A 19,460-nucleotide genomic window follows, 5' to 3' on the forward strand; every position below is an offset into this window, starting at 1 on the left:
GCCGCCCAATATACAAATTCATGCATTGGTATTGGCATCGAAAGCTCTTAATTAATAACTGAGGAAATACATTTAGAACACTAAGTTGAAAGCATGCGAATAAGATGAAGACCAGAACGGGAGCCGCTTCCAGTAGTTTCATTGTATAGCAGTATTGCCAACGTATCGGCAGTATCGAGCGCTTCTATTGCAGCAATTGATGCAAAACGTGGCCAGCACTCACACACTCATCACTATAAACGGTTGCTTTCCAAAGTCGACGACGCATAGACCGAAAGATCTGCTGATGAAGAACAATGAGGAGGACCACAAAATGGTTGCCACCAAGAAAACAGACGATCATGTGGCACACATCCAGAGTGGCCTGCTTTTGTCGACAGCCGAGGGAACGTTTGCTTTCATTTGATTGAGCAGCTTTTACTTGATGGAATGAACTTTCAAAGCTTTTATGTGATATTAGGATGATATAATTTTAGCGTATATATATTAAAATATGATAAACATATCAAAATAAATTGATATTGTCTTGCCCCTTGGACGTATGTGAATTGCTTAAGGCTCTTTTATTCTGCGAAATCCATGAACGCATATTTCACTTTCTGAATCATCATGCACGTACAATTATTTAACATCAAAACATGAATACTTATCCCAATGATGGCAGAGGTCGATATCCCAATGAAGCAGACACATTTATTTAAATTCTTTAGGGAATGAATTGTTGCAAAAACTCACCTGAAACGAAAAAGATAAAAGGAAACGTTAATACAGATTTAATCGTCGCTAATATTTAATTGTAAGGTTAAGTTGACTGAGGTTGGTTTTTGAAAAACAATCATGATGTGCTAGATTTAGAGATAGATTTACCTCAACTAAATGCATTTGCTGATTTTAAGATTGAAACTTAAACATCGTTTCAGCCTCTGGTGAATAATAACAAAATTTTTGGAAAAAGTTAAATGGACAGAAATTTTCCCCGAAGATCATAGAAGGTGAAAAAGGCTTTTCGAAATTACCCCGAATATCACTATGCCTAATTTCATCCCTCTTTTATTACTCCGTGTTTCTTATATCAACAGTTTGATATCTATGGGCCTCCCTTAGCTCAGTCGGTAAAAACGCAGCTACTAAACAAGATCATGCTGGAGGTGGCTGGGTTCGATTCTCGGACCGGTCTAGGAATTTTTCGGGTTGGAAAATTTCTCGACTACCCTGGACATAGAGTATGATTGTTCTTGCCACACAATTATACTAATGCAAAAATGGTGCAGGCATCGAAAGCTCTCAATTAATAACTGTGGAAGTGCATCTAGATCTCTAAGTTGAGAGCACGCAATAAGCTAATATACGATAAGCAATAATCTTGATATACGAAAAATACGAAGGTGAAGATATTTATGAATTCAATATTGAAACTCTATTTATTCCTTTAAAAGTTTCACAGTTGTTACGAGATGAATACAATAAACAAACTTCCCTTCTTGCCTTTTACTGTTTATCTATCGTAGGGAAAGTATTACAATCAACTCAACTGCCGCTCATGGCTAGTCCGTTCCATAGCACAAATCAGTAAGCCGAAAAAAACGCGTTTTAAGTATTATGAATCTATGGGTGATTAGCTTACACTTCGATTTTTTTTTCTTTTGGTTTGTTTTCCGTCGATCTTGTTTTCCGTGCTGAGCACCAATACTACGGACGCCAGGGAGGCAGCTCCTACACCTGGACCCTACCTATCGACCCATCAACGTATGAACCGGGGCCAATGGCTTTACTTCCCTTCCGAAGGAAGGCGTGAACAGAGATGTTATGCCTCAGAATATCCCAGCGGCACCGACTGGTATTGAACCCAGGTCTGCTGGGGTGAGAGGTAATCACGCTTACCACTACACCACCGGCGCCGCTTGATTAACGCTTCGATTGAAAATTTCAGTTTTGACAAAAACGCAAATGGGACCGACTTACGATGAGCGGCAGTCAAGTACTCAACGAGATATTGAACTAAGCTAGAAATGATGTGAGTTTGGAACTGCAGACATGTGGCATCAATCTGATTGAAATCTTTTTTTTTTTCTATCTAAAAGAACTTACCTTTTAAATAGGAAATTATTCTCGTCAACTTTGTCCAGTTGAAAGATAATCCCTGAATCACTCCAAATTTGGCAAACATACTTTTGAATATAAAAACCAATAAATGATCCATAAAATATTGGAAAACATTCCTTAAAAACATCCAAATGATCCATAAAACATAGGGGAAAATCCTTAAAAAAGTGTTAATGATCAATAAAAAATATCAATATGATCCATATTTTATGTAAAATTTAGCAACACAATTGTAAAAAAGTACCGCTAAATTTCTAAAGAATGAGCATTGAAATTGTACGAATTACCCATAATCATATTTCAATTGATCCATAACACATTCAGCAGTGAACCTTAAACTAAAGAAAGTGATCCATAGAAAATCAAGTTTGTGCACTTAAAAATATAGCCATGTTCGGATTAATGAAATTAACTTCCTCAGAGCAGTCTCGTTTTGGGCAGCTTGAAGCTGAAATAGGCTTTATTAAAGTAATATAAAATCTAAACCAACCTTAATGCTTATAATAAAACCTAATAATAAAACCTTCAAGCTGTCCAAAACGAGACTGCTCTGAGGAAGTTGCTTTGATTAATCCGAACATTCTTGAAGAACAACATCGGATATAACCTCAAAATGTCAGAGAGATCAACACCACCGTTGAGTGAAGAACTGAACAGCGATCGAAACTGTACGCTTTGTGAAGGCCGTGACCACGTTGATGATATGGTCCAGTGTGATGTCTGCGATTTCTGGACCCATTATAGTTGTGCTGGTAAGATAACAGCTGTAAAAGAGGCTTTGGTAGACGTGCTCGAAGTGCACAAATATGTTGAAGGTGCCAAAAGGAACCAAGAAGTCTGTCCCAAAGAAACCACCTAGCAGAAAGAATAGTGCGAGGAGTGATTCTGGCTCCAAATCTGGAAAAGGAGGTCAGCCTGGAGGAATCCTTAGACCAGTTGTAGCAGGAGAAAAGCGCAAATGATAAAGCGCTGGAGTAAGAGAAATTCCTCCATGAAAAGCGATAGCAGGCTGAGCGGGAAATTTTACAAACCGAGAGTTATCTTCCGTCACTCTTTTAACAAAGATTTTGCTAGATTTAGGATTTAGGATTTAGGGATCAATTATTATTTAAGTTAGGCATGCCACGCTACTTACTAGTTACTTAGGGTAAATCAAGTATATAGCGTTTAGGAACAAATTGTAGATTACCAGATTTTAGGATCAAATTGTAGTAGGGTAAACGTAAGTTGCGGTACGTTAGAAGCGTTAGGTTCCTATAGTTGTGTATTGAGTCTCCATACACAACTATAGGAACCTAACGCTTCTAACGTACCGCAACTATAGGAGCATTTCCCCTATCTAGATTAAGCAAATATAGGGTTATAAAATTCAATATTTTCACGAATTCCACCTCCAACTAACCTATCCAACCTATTCACGTTTCGGACACGTTTATTAATTTTGATCCATAAACCATGAAAAATTGCTCCATTACTACACACCAAAAAATTCTGAATTTTACTGGCGATGTAAACATCCATGCATGCAAACATTTATACATGTAATCTTCCTTTTCACGTAAACTAGCAGCTTGCAAGAAATGTTGCAAACAAAAGTGGACAGTTGCATACAATATATGGAATATTGCATGACATGTCACATAAATTTACACGATCTATAATCTAAACTTGAATGATATATGACGCTCCATTTATGTGCATCATAGTAACGGAAATTTACACTACTTTTTTTTAGCTGTGTACGTAACTACTTAGATTTACTGTCCTGCCGTGTTTTTTAGGTAGAGGTGGGAGCGGTTAACAGATGGTCAAGCGTGTAGAATTAGCTTCCAAACGAAGCTTCTATAATAATTTTCTTAAAAAAATATGAAAAATAAAATTAATTTTATGGTGCATACCTAGGGTAGGTGTTCCAGTTATTGGTAGACGTTCCTATTATGGTGTGTTCCGGTTATAGTCTATGGGATATACATATGTATTTCATGTTTTGGGCCCTTTTTTTAATTTGATCCATAAACCTTGGAAAATTGCTATATCAGTTGAAGATGTTGTAAATGTAAATTGTTGACTTCACGTAGAAGTAATACTAAAACATATAATCAAAATGCTATATCCGGTTTATTGTTCTGCCCGTGCTTCTTAAGAATATTATTATAGAATCTTCTTTTGGAAGCTAATTCTAGACGCTTGCCCGTCACTTCGCACCTCTACCTAAAATACATGGGCAGGACAATAAATCTAAGTAAATATGCAGTAAAGCCATGTTTCAAGGTTTATGGATCAAAATTAAAAAAAAAAATGTGTCCTAAACATGAGTAATTTGTAACCAGTTGGTTGCAATCCGTGGATTTTCGTTTGTATGAGTTGTTGTTGTTTGGAAAATTCACGTATTTTAATATCAAAGACAGAAGGCAACACACAGCAGCGAGAGGGTTAGTACCGCTGCAAAAACACTCGAACGATATTAAAGGGAGGAAAATCGTAGTCTTAAGCTAATAATGGAGAATGATCGGCAAAAGGCATGCGAGTGCGGTATCGTAAAGTGCAGTGCCATTTAGTGTACCCCCCCCCCCCATCCCTCAGGCCAGTGGCCTAAATTATCAAGGAGGGTCCCGTCTCGGCTAGACCAAGGTGGCTATGCCACGGTCAGTCGATGCCGTCAACGACGGAAGACGCTTGCCAGCCAAACGAGCCAGCAACGCCTGCTGAGCCGTATGTGGCTGATGAACGCCACCAGATCCGCCATTCTCCCAAAGCTGCAACAACACTGTGTGCAGCCCACGCCCACACTGGGGCAGATCAGTGATTTTCTCGGAAAAAATTAATAACTTTTGAACGAAGCATCCAATTAGAATACTGTTTTCAGTAAAGTTGTTTGTATTAGTTAAGCGCTTCTTTTGAATATCTTAATTAGTTCGCAACTTGGTCGTAGAGATGGCGCGCGAATCTAACTTTTGAATAAAGCACCCTAGACGCATGGGGTTTCCAACAAAGTTTTTTATCTATTAAAATGAAGGAAAGTTGCAGAAGACATGAAACTTCCATAACCTTTAGTTTTTGAGATATAGGGTATATTAAAAAATATGAAGCCAAAATTCTTATTTGTTAACTTTTTTATATATTTTCATATTTTTGCTCTGGTTTCTGCATTTATGCCAACGGAAACAAACTAGGTGCGAATTTTCAATGAACTATTTGTGAAATATTCCCGAAAAACATGATATTTTGCATGTATTTTAGGTGGGTGGGATTCTCATAAGGGCAGCTAAGGGCAGCTCAACTTTGTCTGTTTTGTTAGCTCATGTCATCGTCTAACATATACAAGAAAATTGAAGACATGATATTCGATGATTTTTTTTAATTTAACTTTATATATACCGATAAAAACCTCTTTTACATTGAAATGAACTGTTTCTCAAAATGGATAACATTATATAAATTTTTGACATGTCACCATTTTTAAATGCTGTGCTGAATTTTGAGATTGTTTACTTATCATGAGCTGCCAGCGAACCAGGGGCCTGGCTGACGGCCATGGTTTTGATGCTATCGTCTGCTTTTGTCTCTCTGCTTACAACACGATTATCCGTCCCTTTCCACCATGTATACGTCAGCTTAATCAGCAGCATTACCCAGGTAAAGTTGTATGTGTGATATCATCGTACAAGCTGTGTGCTGCTGTGCCAACGTGATCGTGTACAACGTACAATTTTCGATAACTTTTTCGAAGAGACATATCAGCTGTTGTAAATAATGCATTTGATCGTCGGTTTGGCGTAACTGGTAGCTCGTCCACCCATACTAACACCACTATTATGTAGGAGATAATTTCCACTATCTGATGGTAGTGTTAGTATGCGTGAGCAAACTACCAGTTACGCCAAACCGACGATCAAATGCATTGTTTACAAAAGCTAATACGTCTCTTCGAAAATGTAATCGAGCATTATTTATGTGCGTCAATGTTTTAGTAGTTGGTATCCATAAGCATTACTATAACCACCGGATTTATTTGACGATAGTGACAATTAAGGAAATGATTCAACCTATTTCTAAATTTTTAACTTAAGAGATAGTTTAATCTTTAAAGCATTACTGCTTCTGTAATTTAAAAAGTTTAACGAATAAAAATTATACAAACTGACAGGTTTCCTTAATAGTAGAGATACTTGTAACGGTTTACAAAAAGTGAAATTAAAAAAAATCATCGAATATCATGTCTTTAGTTTTCTGGTATATGTTAAAGGATGACATGAGCTAACAAATGATACAAAGTCCAGCTGCCCTTAGCTGCCCTTAGCTGCCCTTATGAGAATCCCACCCACCTTAAATACAGGCAAAATATCATGTTCTTCGAGAATATTTCATTAAAGTCACTATAAATTCCACATATAGTTCAATGGAAATTCGCACCTAGTTTGTTTCCGTTGGAATAAATGCAGAAACCAGAGCAAACATATGAAAATATATATAAAAGTTAACAAATAAGAATTTTGGCTTCATATTTTTTAATATACCCTATATCTCCGAAACTAAAGGTTATGAAAGTTTCATGTCTTCTGAAACTTTCCTTCTTTTTAATAGATAAAAAACTTTGTTGGAAACCCCATGCGTCTAGGATGCTTTATTCAAAAGTTAGATTTGCGCGCCATCTCTACGACCAAGTTGCAAACTAATTAAGTTATTCAAAAGAAGCGCTTAACTAATACAAACAACTTTACTGAAAATAGTATTCTGATTGGATGCTTCGTTCAAAAGTTATTAATTTTTTCAGAGAAAATCACTGATCTGCCCCAGTGTGCGCCGCAAGCTTCCGGCCACACGGTAGTGCAGGAGCAGCCGTGTGGGCCAACGCCAGCGTCGCGACGCCGTAGGAGATCCCGCTGCAGCAGTGAGTACTAAATTTTAAACCCTCGCATACACGCCACATATAAGTGAAAACCCACACCCACACGCCACAGAAAAGGGCAAATAAATGTGTTAGAAAATGTGAATATTCCTGTGTTTCATACTTTGTCCGCGGAGCCCCTCCGAATACCCAGTAACATGCCGGCCCTGCGACACAGTTCAAGGGGTCTCATGCTACTGAGCTAGTTACTCGAGAGTGTCTGCTCGTGACATAGTCACAAATTACGTCTTATTTAAAGATCATGTCTATATTTTTAAGTGCGCAAACTTGATTTTTTATGGATCACTTTCTATAGTTTAAGGTTCATTGCTGAATGATTTATGGATCAATTGCAATATGTTTATGAGTAATTCGTACAATTTCAATGCTCATCCTTAATAAATTAAGCGGTATATTTTTACAATTGCATTGCTAAATTTTACATAAAATATAGATAATATTGATATTTTGTATGGATCATCCACACTTTTTAAGGGATTTTGTCCGATGTTTTATGGATAATTTGGATGTTTTTTATTGAACGTTTTTAAATATTTTATGGATCGCTTTATCAGTTCTAAAGGTGCATACTTAGGGCTGCCCCCCAAATTTTCCCCAAATACCCATTTTGTATCTGATAATTTTATAAAGGGAAATTCTTGCTTGGACATTTTTCACAAACCGGAAGCCATCATATTGGATTCAAAAATGTCTCCAATTATCTATTTCTAGCTTGTGCACGTCTTCCCTGTTCCGAAACTTCCATATTGTAGGGTATTTGTCAGTTGTCCACATACTGGAAGTCGCCATCTTGAATTCCAAAATGTCGCCAATCATCTACACGTCGGAAGCAGCATATGCATGTACTTAATTGGTAAATTTGTTAGTTATTTCGACGTTTTTGTACAATCCTTGACATTTATCACTTTTTCAATAATTTTTTGTTCAAAATCAACAGTTGAAAGCATTGTTATCGATGCATAGAAATATTTCTGATAGATTGGTAATACAATCATTGAAATCGGTCTAGGGGCAGCTGAGAAATTAACGTTGAAAATCTTGCATAATTTCGTTACATGTTCCATTTTTGGTTTACACAAAGTGTTCCTCCATCTAGAAATCACAAACGTTGTGCGTGAAACTTTCTATATGTCCAGGATCACGATTCCATGTTGGATCCAATTAAGCCAAATCCCGTGGACTCCATACATGCGATTTCGTTACATGCGGTCCGTATTATGCGATTATATGGAAGAATAGCTTTACATAAGTATGCACACAAGCCCTGCATAGTGAGCTAGTTCAGAGTCTAGCATTCTGAGGACCTTTATCTCCTGAACAACTTTCTCGAAGACAGCATCTTCTTACACAGTCAGGATGTTAAGATTTAGCAGCATAATATTTCAGAACTAGTCTGTTTAACATCCGGAAGACCAAGGCGGTAACATTCCATATGACGAAGTTCATGAGATATCCCGTCCTGGAAATATCATGAACGTGTACCACTTTCGCTCGTAACGTTTTCTGGTTTACGGTAAATTTTGTTCGCATTAAAAGTGGTTGTTCATCAGGTTTTATTTTGACGTAGGACTACGTCTTTGATTTCTATATGGGGGTACACTTTGTGAAAACCGAAAATGGAACATGTAACAAATTAAGAAAGATTTTGAACGTTAATAACTCAGCTGACCCTGGTCCAAATTCAATCATTTTATCACCAATCGATCAGAAATATGGCTACGCATCGATAACAATGCTTCCGAATGTTTATTTTCAACAAGAAACTATTGAAAAACTGGTAAATGTCCAGCATCGTCCAAAAGTGTCGAATTAACTAACAAATCCACCAATTACCTACATGCATATGCTGCTTCCCCAGCACAGTCGTCAGAGAGTAGTAAGTAGACGAAACAAGTCGAAGTGACATTCGCCTCCGATCCTCGGGCGCGTGCGAATAGGGAGGATTGAATTGCTTAATATTTTGCACACTCATCGCCATATTCAGAACCAAACGCAAATTCTTCTAGATAACCACCATCCGACGTCTGGCTCGCCGTGGGGGTGTCTGACGTATCTCCGGTCTGATTTACGAGGTGTGCTGAAGGTGTTCCTGAAAAATGATATCCGTGATGCTGTCACCTACACTAAACACGCCAAACGTAAGCGGCCATGGATGTCATCTACGTTTTGAAGTGACAGAGACGCACTCTGTTTGGTTTCGGAGGTTAAATCATCACCAACTTTGGCAACAAAACGGCTCTTTTCAGGGCCACCAAGCTTATTACAGTAAAGAGTAGGAATAGAATTCATCTGCCTGTATGTCCATATTCAGAACCAACGACCACACAAAATGCTCATGTAATCAAACTGGAAGCAGGGGTGCAAATTATTTTGATCAACCTTGATCAACTTTGAATCGCCACGGCCGGATATTGTCGATGGAAGAAGCAACAACCTAGCATCTAATTCGACGAAGACGGCAGGAAACATTGTTGAAACCGAGTTATTTACGAAAGAGAGTGTCGATGAAGAGAATCGATCAATGTAGATAGGACCTATTGAAAAGTGACGCGAGATTTGTTTTCCGTACTGAGCTCCAATGCTACCGACGCCAGGGAGGCAGCTCCTACACCTGGACCCTACCAATCGACCCATCAACTCAACCGGGGACCAACGGCTTTACTTCCCGAAGGAAGGCGTGATTAGAGATGTTATGCCTTAGAACATGCCGGTGGCGCCGACTGAGATTGGACCCAGGCCTGCTGGGGTGAGAGGTTATCACGGCGAATGAGAACGACCCAAATTTGAGTTTAGTTATCTCAGAAATAAGAAATAAAGTGCAGGAACTCAGCGATGAGTAAATTTGCCTCATGGTTTTTCCAGGATTTTCCAGCGATAAATTCCCGAATTTGAGAAAAGTAAAGATTATTAGTACTACTCCGAGACTGAATAAAATTTTCGTCAATTTTCTCATTTTCTGGCAGATTTTTTAGGTTTACCAGTAAACCATGAGACAAATTTACTCATCGCTGAGTTCCTGCACTTTTGGCGATTATGAGTGAACTAAACTCAAATTTGGGTCGTTCTCATTCGCCGTGTACGCAAAAGGAAAAGAGCTAGTGTCGCTACTTGATAGCAAACTACTCATAATGGGAGGAGTCTTTGTAGCTTTTATACCACTTGGTTGCACATCATTCTGCTTCAACCTGAAAAGATATAAAAGAGCTCTGCTGTATGCCATTAGCTCATTTTCGCTTCGGACGGCGTGGTGGACAGCAATAGCCGCAGTAGGAAGGTGGTGGCTAATCCACTCCTTCTCACCTAACAAGCAACAATTGACTGGTCGTGGCAAAGGAGGAAATGGTCTGGTAAAGGAGGCGCCAAGCGTCATCGCAAAGTTCTTCGAGATAACCGCCATCGGTCGTCTGGCTCGCCGTGGTGGTGTTAAACGTATCTCCGGTCTGATCTACGAGGTGTGCTGAAGGTGTTCCTGGAAAATGAGGTCCGTGATGCTGTCACCTACAAACACGCCAAGCGTAAGTGGCCATGGATGTCCTCTTCAATAAAACGGCCCTTTTCAGGGCCATCAAGCTTACATCAGTAAAGAGTAGGAATAGAATTCATCTGTGCTTGTTTGTCCATATTCAGAACCACAAGACCCCAACGACCACACAAAATGCTCTCCAGAGTTGTAATCTTGTAACCAAACTTGTAAGCAGGGGTGCAAGTGATTTTGATTGATTCTCTTAATCAACTTTCTCTTTGAAAAAAATTACTACAAATTTGGTACGCCTACAATTCAAAAACGGAATGAGTTGAGATAATAGATAATTGATCAATTAAAAGAACTACATGCTCTTCACATTTATTCCGTTCACTAGCGGTCATACGTCAAGCTTCCGTTCGTGCCCCTAGGCACAGACCCTTCTACTTTTTTTTTTCAGTTTTTCAGCCAATTTCTTTATTTTTTGTATGATCACATTTAATCAACTCCTCAGTAACACATTTTTGCAGTTTAGTTGAGAAAATGTGAATAGATGTTATTATTCGAGTATTTTGAATAAGAGCGTTTCCTTTAAAATTTAATCTAGTGGATACGTACCATTTTCGCTCGCAATAATTCATTTGTGTCAAGGTGAATGAACAAGCCTTTAAAACCTCTTAAACATATAATAATAGAGTTGGTTTGAAATGCTAACATGAAGCTTTAGTGTGAGAATGACCTTTAGAAGAGGGTATGTGGATAGTTCCGTTAGAGTACGGCAGTATGAAAATTGAATAGAAGTTGAAATTGAGCGAAGGGCCATTAATGCGACAGTTTTTAAAGTCAAACGCACATCTTTTGCCTAACCCGTACGATGTACGTGGAGACTTGAAGTATGTCTTAAAACAATAATAAAAAATATTTAAGCAAGTTTATAATCCCTTACTTGTTTGCATTTTTTATATTTTAAATTGAAATTTAGAGAATAATTCATACTCCGAAAGCAATTAATAAGAGGGGCTCCCTAATAAAAGCTGCCTTGGGAATCCCGGATCCTCAATCTGGCACTGGATAGAGGGCTTGTTGTTTACTTGGGAAGTTCTCAAGTATCCATTTAACCCCTACCTTTGACAGTAGAATCAGTTTAATTTCAATGCTTAATGTTAATGTTCAGATTCTCCAGTCATCTACTGTGAACGCTTGTTCAGTTCATAAAATCAAACCGTGAGAATTCAAATGCATCGTTGCCCTGTTTTATGTTTTAAACAAGAAATCAATCTCCACCTACGCTCGTAAAGACTTACAATATTATATTGTTAATCCCACACCAAAATACCGCCTAAAATCGTCCAAAATCCATCATCATAATTTTATTAATCACTCCTGCGGCAGTAACCGCTCACGACCAACGACCAACGGACGGCATCCAACCGACGACCGACAATAGCCACAACAGTTCTGTTCCGGCTGCCGTTCTCGCTGTGGCGTTGAAAGAACCAACCTCTGCCGGTCCGATCTTGATCGCCGCCATAAAAGGTTCGTCAAACAAAAGCCAACCAGCCAGCACTGGGCAGCAACAGGATCACCCACGCAAACCATTCTGCCAAGACAAAGAACACCCGTCCAACAATCTTAGAACACTGTTGTCGATCGATTGCAACTTTTATCAGCGAGTGGGGCTCATGATTACGGGTAGAACGACGACGCATGTGCTACTTTTACGTAAGAGACACGGCGACGACATTTCTATCAGTGCGCCTGCTGCAGCCACCGGGGACAAAAGAGAAGGACCAGCGGCTGGGCCATATTTGGAACGGCCGCCATAAAAGGACATGCGTTACGACGACGGGTAGCGAAACGGTAGCTCTGTGCGTTCTGACAGACAGGTAGCTCTGCGAAAGCAAGGAAAGGTAGGGACGTGATCGTGATTCGCTGGGCTGCGTAATAAAATTGCATTGATAAGTAAATTGCGTCTACCTCCGAGCACCGGTGGGGGACAGGAAGAGATACGGTTGTCCAGTGCGATAAGTTGCGGTAATTGAAACTGATTACCGCAGCTATCGAAGCGATCTGTTGTTCGACTAGAGAGGGGAAGCGTGTGTGCGAGCTGCAAGCACGCCCACTTCAGGGAATTTCAGAAGATCGTGGTGGGTGCGAATGAGAAGGACAGGCATCAAGAGAGACAACCATAGGAGCAGCTTTGAGCCGCATACAGTTACAACGAGCAAAGGCTCACTACTACCACCAGGGAAAGCTCACGATCGGGTCCGAACGTCAGTTCTATGTGTGCGACCGAACTTATCGGCGAAGTTTTGCCGCTGGAGTCAGTCTGCACGGTGAGCCACAGTGGAACTGATGTCGTCGTTGGGAAGCTTGAAACCAGCGACAAATCTCTCCGGCTCACGCGGTGATGACGACGACCAGCTGTTTGCATTCAAGGCCCGGCACACGGCAATGCGGTCCGGCGGGTGATCCTACTATCGCGATGCAACTGCAAGTCCTCTACAACTTCTCCGTTGATCCGTGGTACCAATCGATCAGTTACGGCACCCACCGGACTCTGGGGCTATCAGATTTGGGAAATTCTTGGCGCAACCGGGGGAAATGGTCGGAAAATGCACCAGATGGTGTCCGCGTGATTGTGCCGAATTGTCGAATCTAGTTCGCGAGATCGTGAGTGTGACCGAAAGCGACGGTCGCCGTGGACGGTGACGAGAGCTGCGCTCGCAAGCAGCGGACAGAGCGAGAGAGTGGGTCAAAAAGGGCCGCGGCGGAAGGGGAAGAGTCGTCATACGTCATGCGGTGAAACGCGACTTGCTTGTTGTGTTGTTATTTTTTGCCTTTGCTGTTGTTGTTGGTTCGTCTTCTTGCCGTGCAGCATCCCCTGGTCCTCGATCACCCCACGATCTTCACCCGAACGGCTAGAAACTGTTTTGTTTCGCCGTTTTTGACAATTTGATGATGAATTACAATCTTCTTTTGTGGTCCCTGGCTGGCTGCTGTTGCTTCTACATAGAGGACGACCCCTCTCCGCCTCCTTGCTTCCTTTCACCCGAGGGTGGAAGTGGGTCATAGACATAGTGATGATAGTTATCTCTTATCGTTTCTTGGAAGTCTCGTTAGTCGACCCGACATTTTTGGCTCATTCAATACTTTTCATTAGTTTACGTATTGTTCGATAATTAAGTTTTGCTTTCAAGGTGGAGAGCAGATCAAGTGTAAGCCTACCCGACCCGATGGGAATTTCGATCGGTGCCCTGGGTTAGGCGTTAGGATGGTGTTTTCCGAAAGCACTTGCCTGGTTGACGGACAGCCATTAAACAAACCAAGTTGTTGCACAATTTGACTAAATGACACGCCGTTTTCTACATCTTTTCATCTCTAGACTCAAAGGCTTATTAGCACCTAACACTACAGCGAGGTGCAAATGATTTACACTCAACGCGGACGGGCTATTTTCGAGGGATCGATTGACAGGCTCATTGACACGCGTGCGTTTGGCTGATTGACAAGCGGATAAGACAGGATTGTTTACACTCTCACTGACTGTTTTGTATTGTTGTTATTGACTAGGCTTCCGAGATATGTGCGCACGGGGTATTGTTTCGGCAGCGGCGGCGTCGGTGTGAACCAGGGAGCCGGAATTGGGCATGGGAAAACTACCCTGTTTGGCAAGGTGGTCAGTAAACAAACAGGCACGAATAATACACCGCCAGGTTTTGACGGTTGTGAGAAATTCAACTCTTTTGTTCAGGATGAATATTTGCATGTAATCCTATTGGTTGGGTTTGTCTTAACTGGATTGCATCGACAATGGGTTCATATAGTCAACGGTCCTAAGGTTGAATTTTGTAAGATAATGTTGTACACGTACAGTATCGTTAGAGACTCGGGAAAAATTTAATGAGACAATTTTGGCTGTCGATAAGCACAACTAACCTTGAGTCATGTGTGACCAATACTTAATTAGGTTTACATCGTTTTAAGATTTGATATAACATAATCGGCAAATCAATGTAAGGCAGGCTGAAAGTCTCGTTCATAAAGAAAACTAAACTAAACTAATGCAAGGTAGGTGTGCCAGTAGGGTGCTTCATTTTGAAAAAAAAAGTATTAGAGTCTATGCCTAGGGGTACGAACGGTAACTTGACGTAGGACCACATGGGTTGGTGAATTAGTTTTTGGGTTTGATGCTTCAAATTGTCCATATTGTCCAAATTGTCTATAATTTCAACTCTATTTTTTAATTTGTGGCCCTAAAAAGGGTTTTTTTTTGCTGTTTTATCTGGTATCCCTCAAATGGATTGTTGCTGTGTTTAAAAGGGTCGCGAAAGATTAGACACTAATGCTGTTGCTTTTTCTGATTTGTAATCAAGACAAATTTGTTACTTTTATTACTAATCAGATAATTTCAAGGTTTGTTAAGGTAAGGCCACAGAAGTAATTATAAGACCAGAAGGTCATACTTATAGAAATCACAGACGTAGTCCTACATAAAAAAAATCCTATCGATTGGCGTATTAAGAATTAAAATCCATCATCTCTGGTTCAAAATCAGACCACTTTTGGTTTTTGGAACACCCCCAATGTTGCCTTAAAATACATGGTATGTTAGATTTAAACATAATATGTTATGTTATGGGAACTGACATCCGATTGATGACCTTGACAAATGTCCAAAAATACTCTTTAACAAATCTATTGTGGTCCTGAAAATGACCGTTTTACCGTGATGGTTGAGTAATGCTGAGCTATTAGGGTGTCAAACATAGATGAGGCTGGTGAGATGTATGTTGTTTGGAATGAGGATCCACAGCGACTCACGGAAAGCTACAGATTCCGATCAATAGCGGTACGGCTTCTTCCTCCTTCTATGGATGCTCATGTGGGCTGCGGCTCGCTGCATGCAGGCAGTTTATGGTTGTGTACTGGAGAACAATATTCTGCTGCTGCTGCTGCTGCGGATGCTGACGACCGGACACTACCACACACGGTGATTGTAACTGCATCCGATCAGCGGTTGAGGGCAGCTAGCTGCTTGCGGGGAGCCTTTCGTTGTGTACTGAAGAACACCACCACTCATCAACCGGTGATTTAATAAACACCGTTTGGTGAAACTGGATGGAATTCAACTTTGAAATCTGTGTTAGGGAAATCGCTTTTCGCAGGCAATCGGTGGTAATTTGTATTATCATAGCAACAGTTGCACATTCGTGCAATTTTCAAAAGAGAAGTTTAAAAAAATATTTCTGATCGAGCAATATTTCTGATCGATCGGTGGTAAAATTATTGAAATTGGTCCAGGGGCAGCTGAGTTATAAACGTTCAAAATCTTTCATCATTTCGTAACATGTTCCTTTTTCGGTTTTCACAAAGTGTACCCCCATATAGAAATCACAGACATAATCCTACATCAAAAAGTGCTTGTAAGGCTAAGAGGTCACACAAATTGGTTTGAAGTTTGGATGGAGATAATAGTGAATTACAATAAGAAAGCTATTGCTCCATATTTGGTTCAAGTTGTTAAAATGCTGTTGAAATTGAATATGTGGTTAGAATGATAACGATGAACAAGGTTGTCGTTGTTGTGTATAAATTGATGTTGTTTATGTGTAGTTATTCAACCATCAATTTACCCTCTATACCTTCTCCAATCATTACCATTTTTGGCACAAGTTCATATTTTGTGGTCATGAATCAAACTGGAGGGTGGCCTAATAGATTGCAAATACTGTTTTCAATACACCGTTTGAAAAAATCATGTAAATTTCTGCAATACATAGCGCACACGTTTTTACGTTTTATTTTAAGCGTAAATTTACAGAATATTTCATGTAAATTTAGCATGACTGTCGACTGTTTTTTGATGTGCTTTGTTCATTGCAAAAATTTCGACAATAATGGTCGAAATAAAGCTTACTTTTTGTTTTCCCTATTCAAATTGACGTGTGAAGCCCACCATGGGTGAGTCTGCATATTTCATGAAATCACTGGATGCGAACCCTGTTGATATGGACGCCATATATCGGATTGCGGAGAAGGCGGTATTAATGAAATTCAAATCTGAAGCAATTATGCAGTATTTCTTTATGCATAACCCGGAGAAATTAACTTTCCATTGCAGTGGAGGTACGAATGTCGCTTGCGGGGGTCAACATGCAATACGTAAGAGTGTTCAATTTACCACCAGAAGTGCCAGATATTGATCTAACGCTGGTACTGGGAAAATACGGGAAAGTGAAGCGTGTCATCCGAGACCAATTCCATACGGAATTTTGCCTCTAAATGTACACAAAGTGTGCGAGGGGTATACATGGACGTGGATGTAGAGATTCCCTCCTAACTTAATTCCCACATTCGGAAGGGGAATATATTATATTCTTGGAATAAAGATAAATGCTTCGTATGTAAGGCAGAGGGACACTATATGCATTCCCGCCCAAGCGAAAAACGACGATAGAAAGCATGACAAGGACAAAAATCAGAGCCATGGCAGCAGAACGTACGCTGTTCAGCAGCAGTCAAAAATCAGAAGGAGGGATACAGGTGTTGCATGAAGAGTTGGTGAAAATGGACGTGGTGACCCTGGAGACCGAAAACAAAACCGAACCCCAACTGACCTGGTGCCAGCAACGGCGAATCATTGGAATGATATATATGAATATGAAGCGATGCAGAAGAGAGAAAAAAAAACAGGAGAAAAATTAAGAACTCAATTTCCCTAAACGTTCAAAAAAATTAGTCCCTCGGCTCCGTTTGGTTTCTAGAAGTATTGAGTCACCAATATAAACATCATGAAAAATTGTGAAAAAATGCTCTCCCTCTAAATTGATGTTTGGTCCAGTATTACAGACACAAAAATAATAAAAGTATTCTTTTGTATTTGAATTTCACGCAAATTTTTATAAAACTATGTTTATCTCAATTGTTTGAAGATGCGCTATATGTCTTATATAACTGTTTATAAATTTCGACGTTCTACAACTTTTCCAGCCAAAGAAAACCTCTGTCTTGCGAAATAATAAAGTTTGTATCGCTGCGCTATCTTTGCGGCCAAAACTTGAACTATTTTTATCGATCAAATTCTAGTCCCAATTATTCTAAGAAACTTTACTGCAGACGTCAGTTGGATGCAAAGCAGAGCGTTTTTAGTATTTTCGTGATCGATTTATTTCCTGGCCTACTGTATCTGACTCCAACTCCTCGAATGCGACGACTCCTCGAATGCGACGACTCCTCGAATGCAACAACTCCTCAACTGCGACGACTCTTCGACTGCGACGACTCCTCGACTGCGACGACTCCTCGACTGCGACGACTCCTCGACTGCGACGACTCTTCGACTGCGACGACTCTTCGACTGCGACGACTCTTCGACTGCGACGACTTTTTGACTGCGACGACTCCTCGACTGCGACGACACCTCGACTGCGACGACACCTCGACTGCGACGACACCTCGACTGCGACGACTCCTCGACTGCGACGACTCCTCGACTGCGACGACTCCTCGACTGCGACGACTCCTCGACTGCGACGACTCCTCGACTGCGACGACTCCTTGACTGTGACGACTCCTCGACTGTGACGACTCCTCGACTGTGACGACTCCTCGACTGTGACGACTCCTCGACTGTGACGACTCCTCGACTGTGACGACTCCTCGACTGTGACGACTCCTCGACTGAGACGACTCCTCGACTGAGACGACTCCTCGACTGTGACGACTCCTCGACTGTGACGACTCCTCGACTGTGACGACTCCTCGACTGTGACGACTCCTCGACTGTGACGACTCCTCGACTGTGACGACTCCTCCACTGAGACGACTCCTCCACTGAGACGACTCCTCGACTGTGACGACTCCTTGACTGTGACGACTCCTCGACTGTGACGACTCCTCGACTGCGACGACTCTTCGACTGCGACGACTCTTCGACTGCGACGACTCTTCGACTGCGACGACTCTTCGACTGCGACGACTCTTCGACTGCGACGACTCTTCGACTGCGACGACTCTTCGACTGCGACGACTCTTCGACTGCGACGACTCCTCGGCTGCGACGACTCCTCGGCTGCGACGACTCCTCGGCTGCGACGACTCCTCGACTCTGACGACTCCTCGACTCTGACGACTCCTCGACTCTGACGACTCCTCGACTCTGACGACTCCTCGACTCTGACGACTCCTCGATCATAAAATAATAATAAGTCTTAAACCAATTACGGTTGATTAAGTATTTGAGAAAACAAAATCAAGAAGCAATATTAAATGGGATGTGGCTAGGAACTTGATTGATTGATATTTTTAAGATAATATTTTTAGAGATTATTTTTTTTAAGATTAAATTTTTGGATATCAATTTAATAAACAAATTGACTGTGCTACGTATTCAACTTATATTAACATCGGTCACAACTTTCTAACCACTTTTCAACGAAATTGGTCATCAAGGAAGAAATGCCAAATTTAGAAGAAGGTTTCAAAATAAATTTTTCAGAGCTTTTAACAACTTGATCTTAAACTTTCACCAATTTCAACTCAAATGGACACCGCTTTTACAAGCACCTGTTACAATATCTGAATAGATTGATCATGTATAAATATCAAAAAATTCCCCTCAACTGCTAACGAGATGAATTTAAAAATGTATCAAATCAGCTGCAAATCTTTTAATTGCATTGGTCTTAATTTATATGAAACTAAATTGGTCAAATTTATAAAATTAATTGGTCACAGCTTCGAAAGAACTTGATCACTATATTTAACGAAATTTAACACATCCTTCTATATTGATTCTTATTGATTCAATTTACAAATACAAATGGGCAGACAATTAAAAAATTATATCTACTGCTTTTAAAGAAAAAGGTCACAATTTTGAACGAAAAAATTGGCACAAGTTTAAACGGAAATTTGCGCAACATTTGACAGTTTTAAAAACATCATTTTGAATAAGCTTGCCACAATTAATATTAAAATCCT

The 19,460-nt window shown here is 40.4% G+C and overlaps 1 protein-coding gene across 2 annotated transcripts in view; it reads right to left on the reverse strand.

Annotated features, from left to right (window-relative positions):
• bs (blistered) overlaps positions 1-19,460 on the reverse strand; it is a 637,488-nt gene that overhangs the window by 74,664 nt on the left and 543,364 nt on the right. The window contains exon 3 of one of the 2 annotated variants that reach the window (XM_065232173.1): positions 679-735. The exons of the other annotated variant lie outside the window; for it this stretch is intronic. Within the exon in view, the coding sequence (XP_065088245.1) occupies positions 694-735 (42 nt within the window). The 3' untranslated portion in view covers positions 679-693. Of the gene's footprint in view, positions 1-678; positions 736-19,460 lie in introns of those variants that run through there. 2 annotated transcript variants of the gene reach the window in all.

Source organism: Ochlerotatus camptorhynchus, unplaced genomic scaffold (assembly GCF_037179485.1).
Source record: "Ochlerotatus camptorhynchus isolate MF236.1 unplaced genomic scaffold, CSIRO-AGI_Acam_v1.1 ptg000364l, whole genome shotgun sequence".
Lineage (NCBI taxonomy): Eukaryota > Metazoa > Arthropoda > Insecta > Diptera > Culicidae > Ochlerotatus > Ochlerotatus camptorhynchus.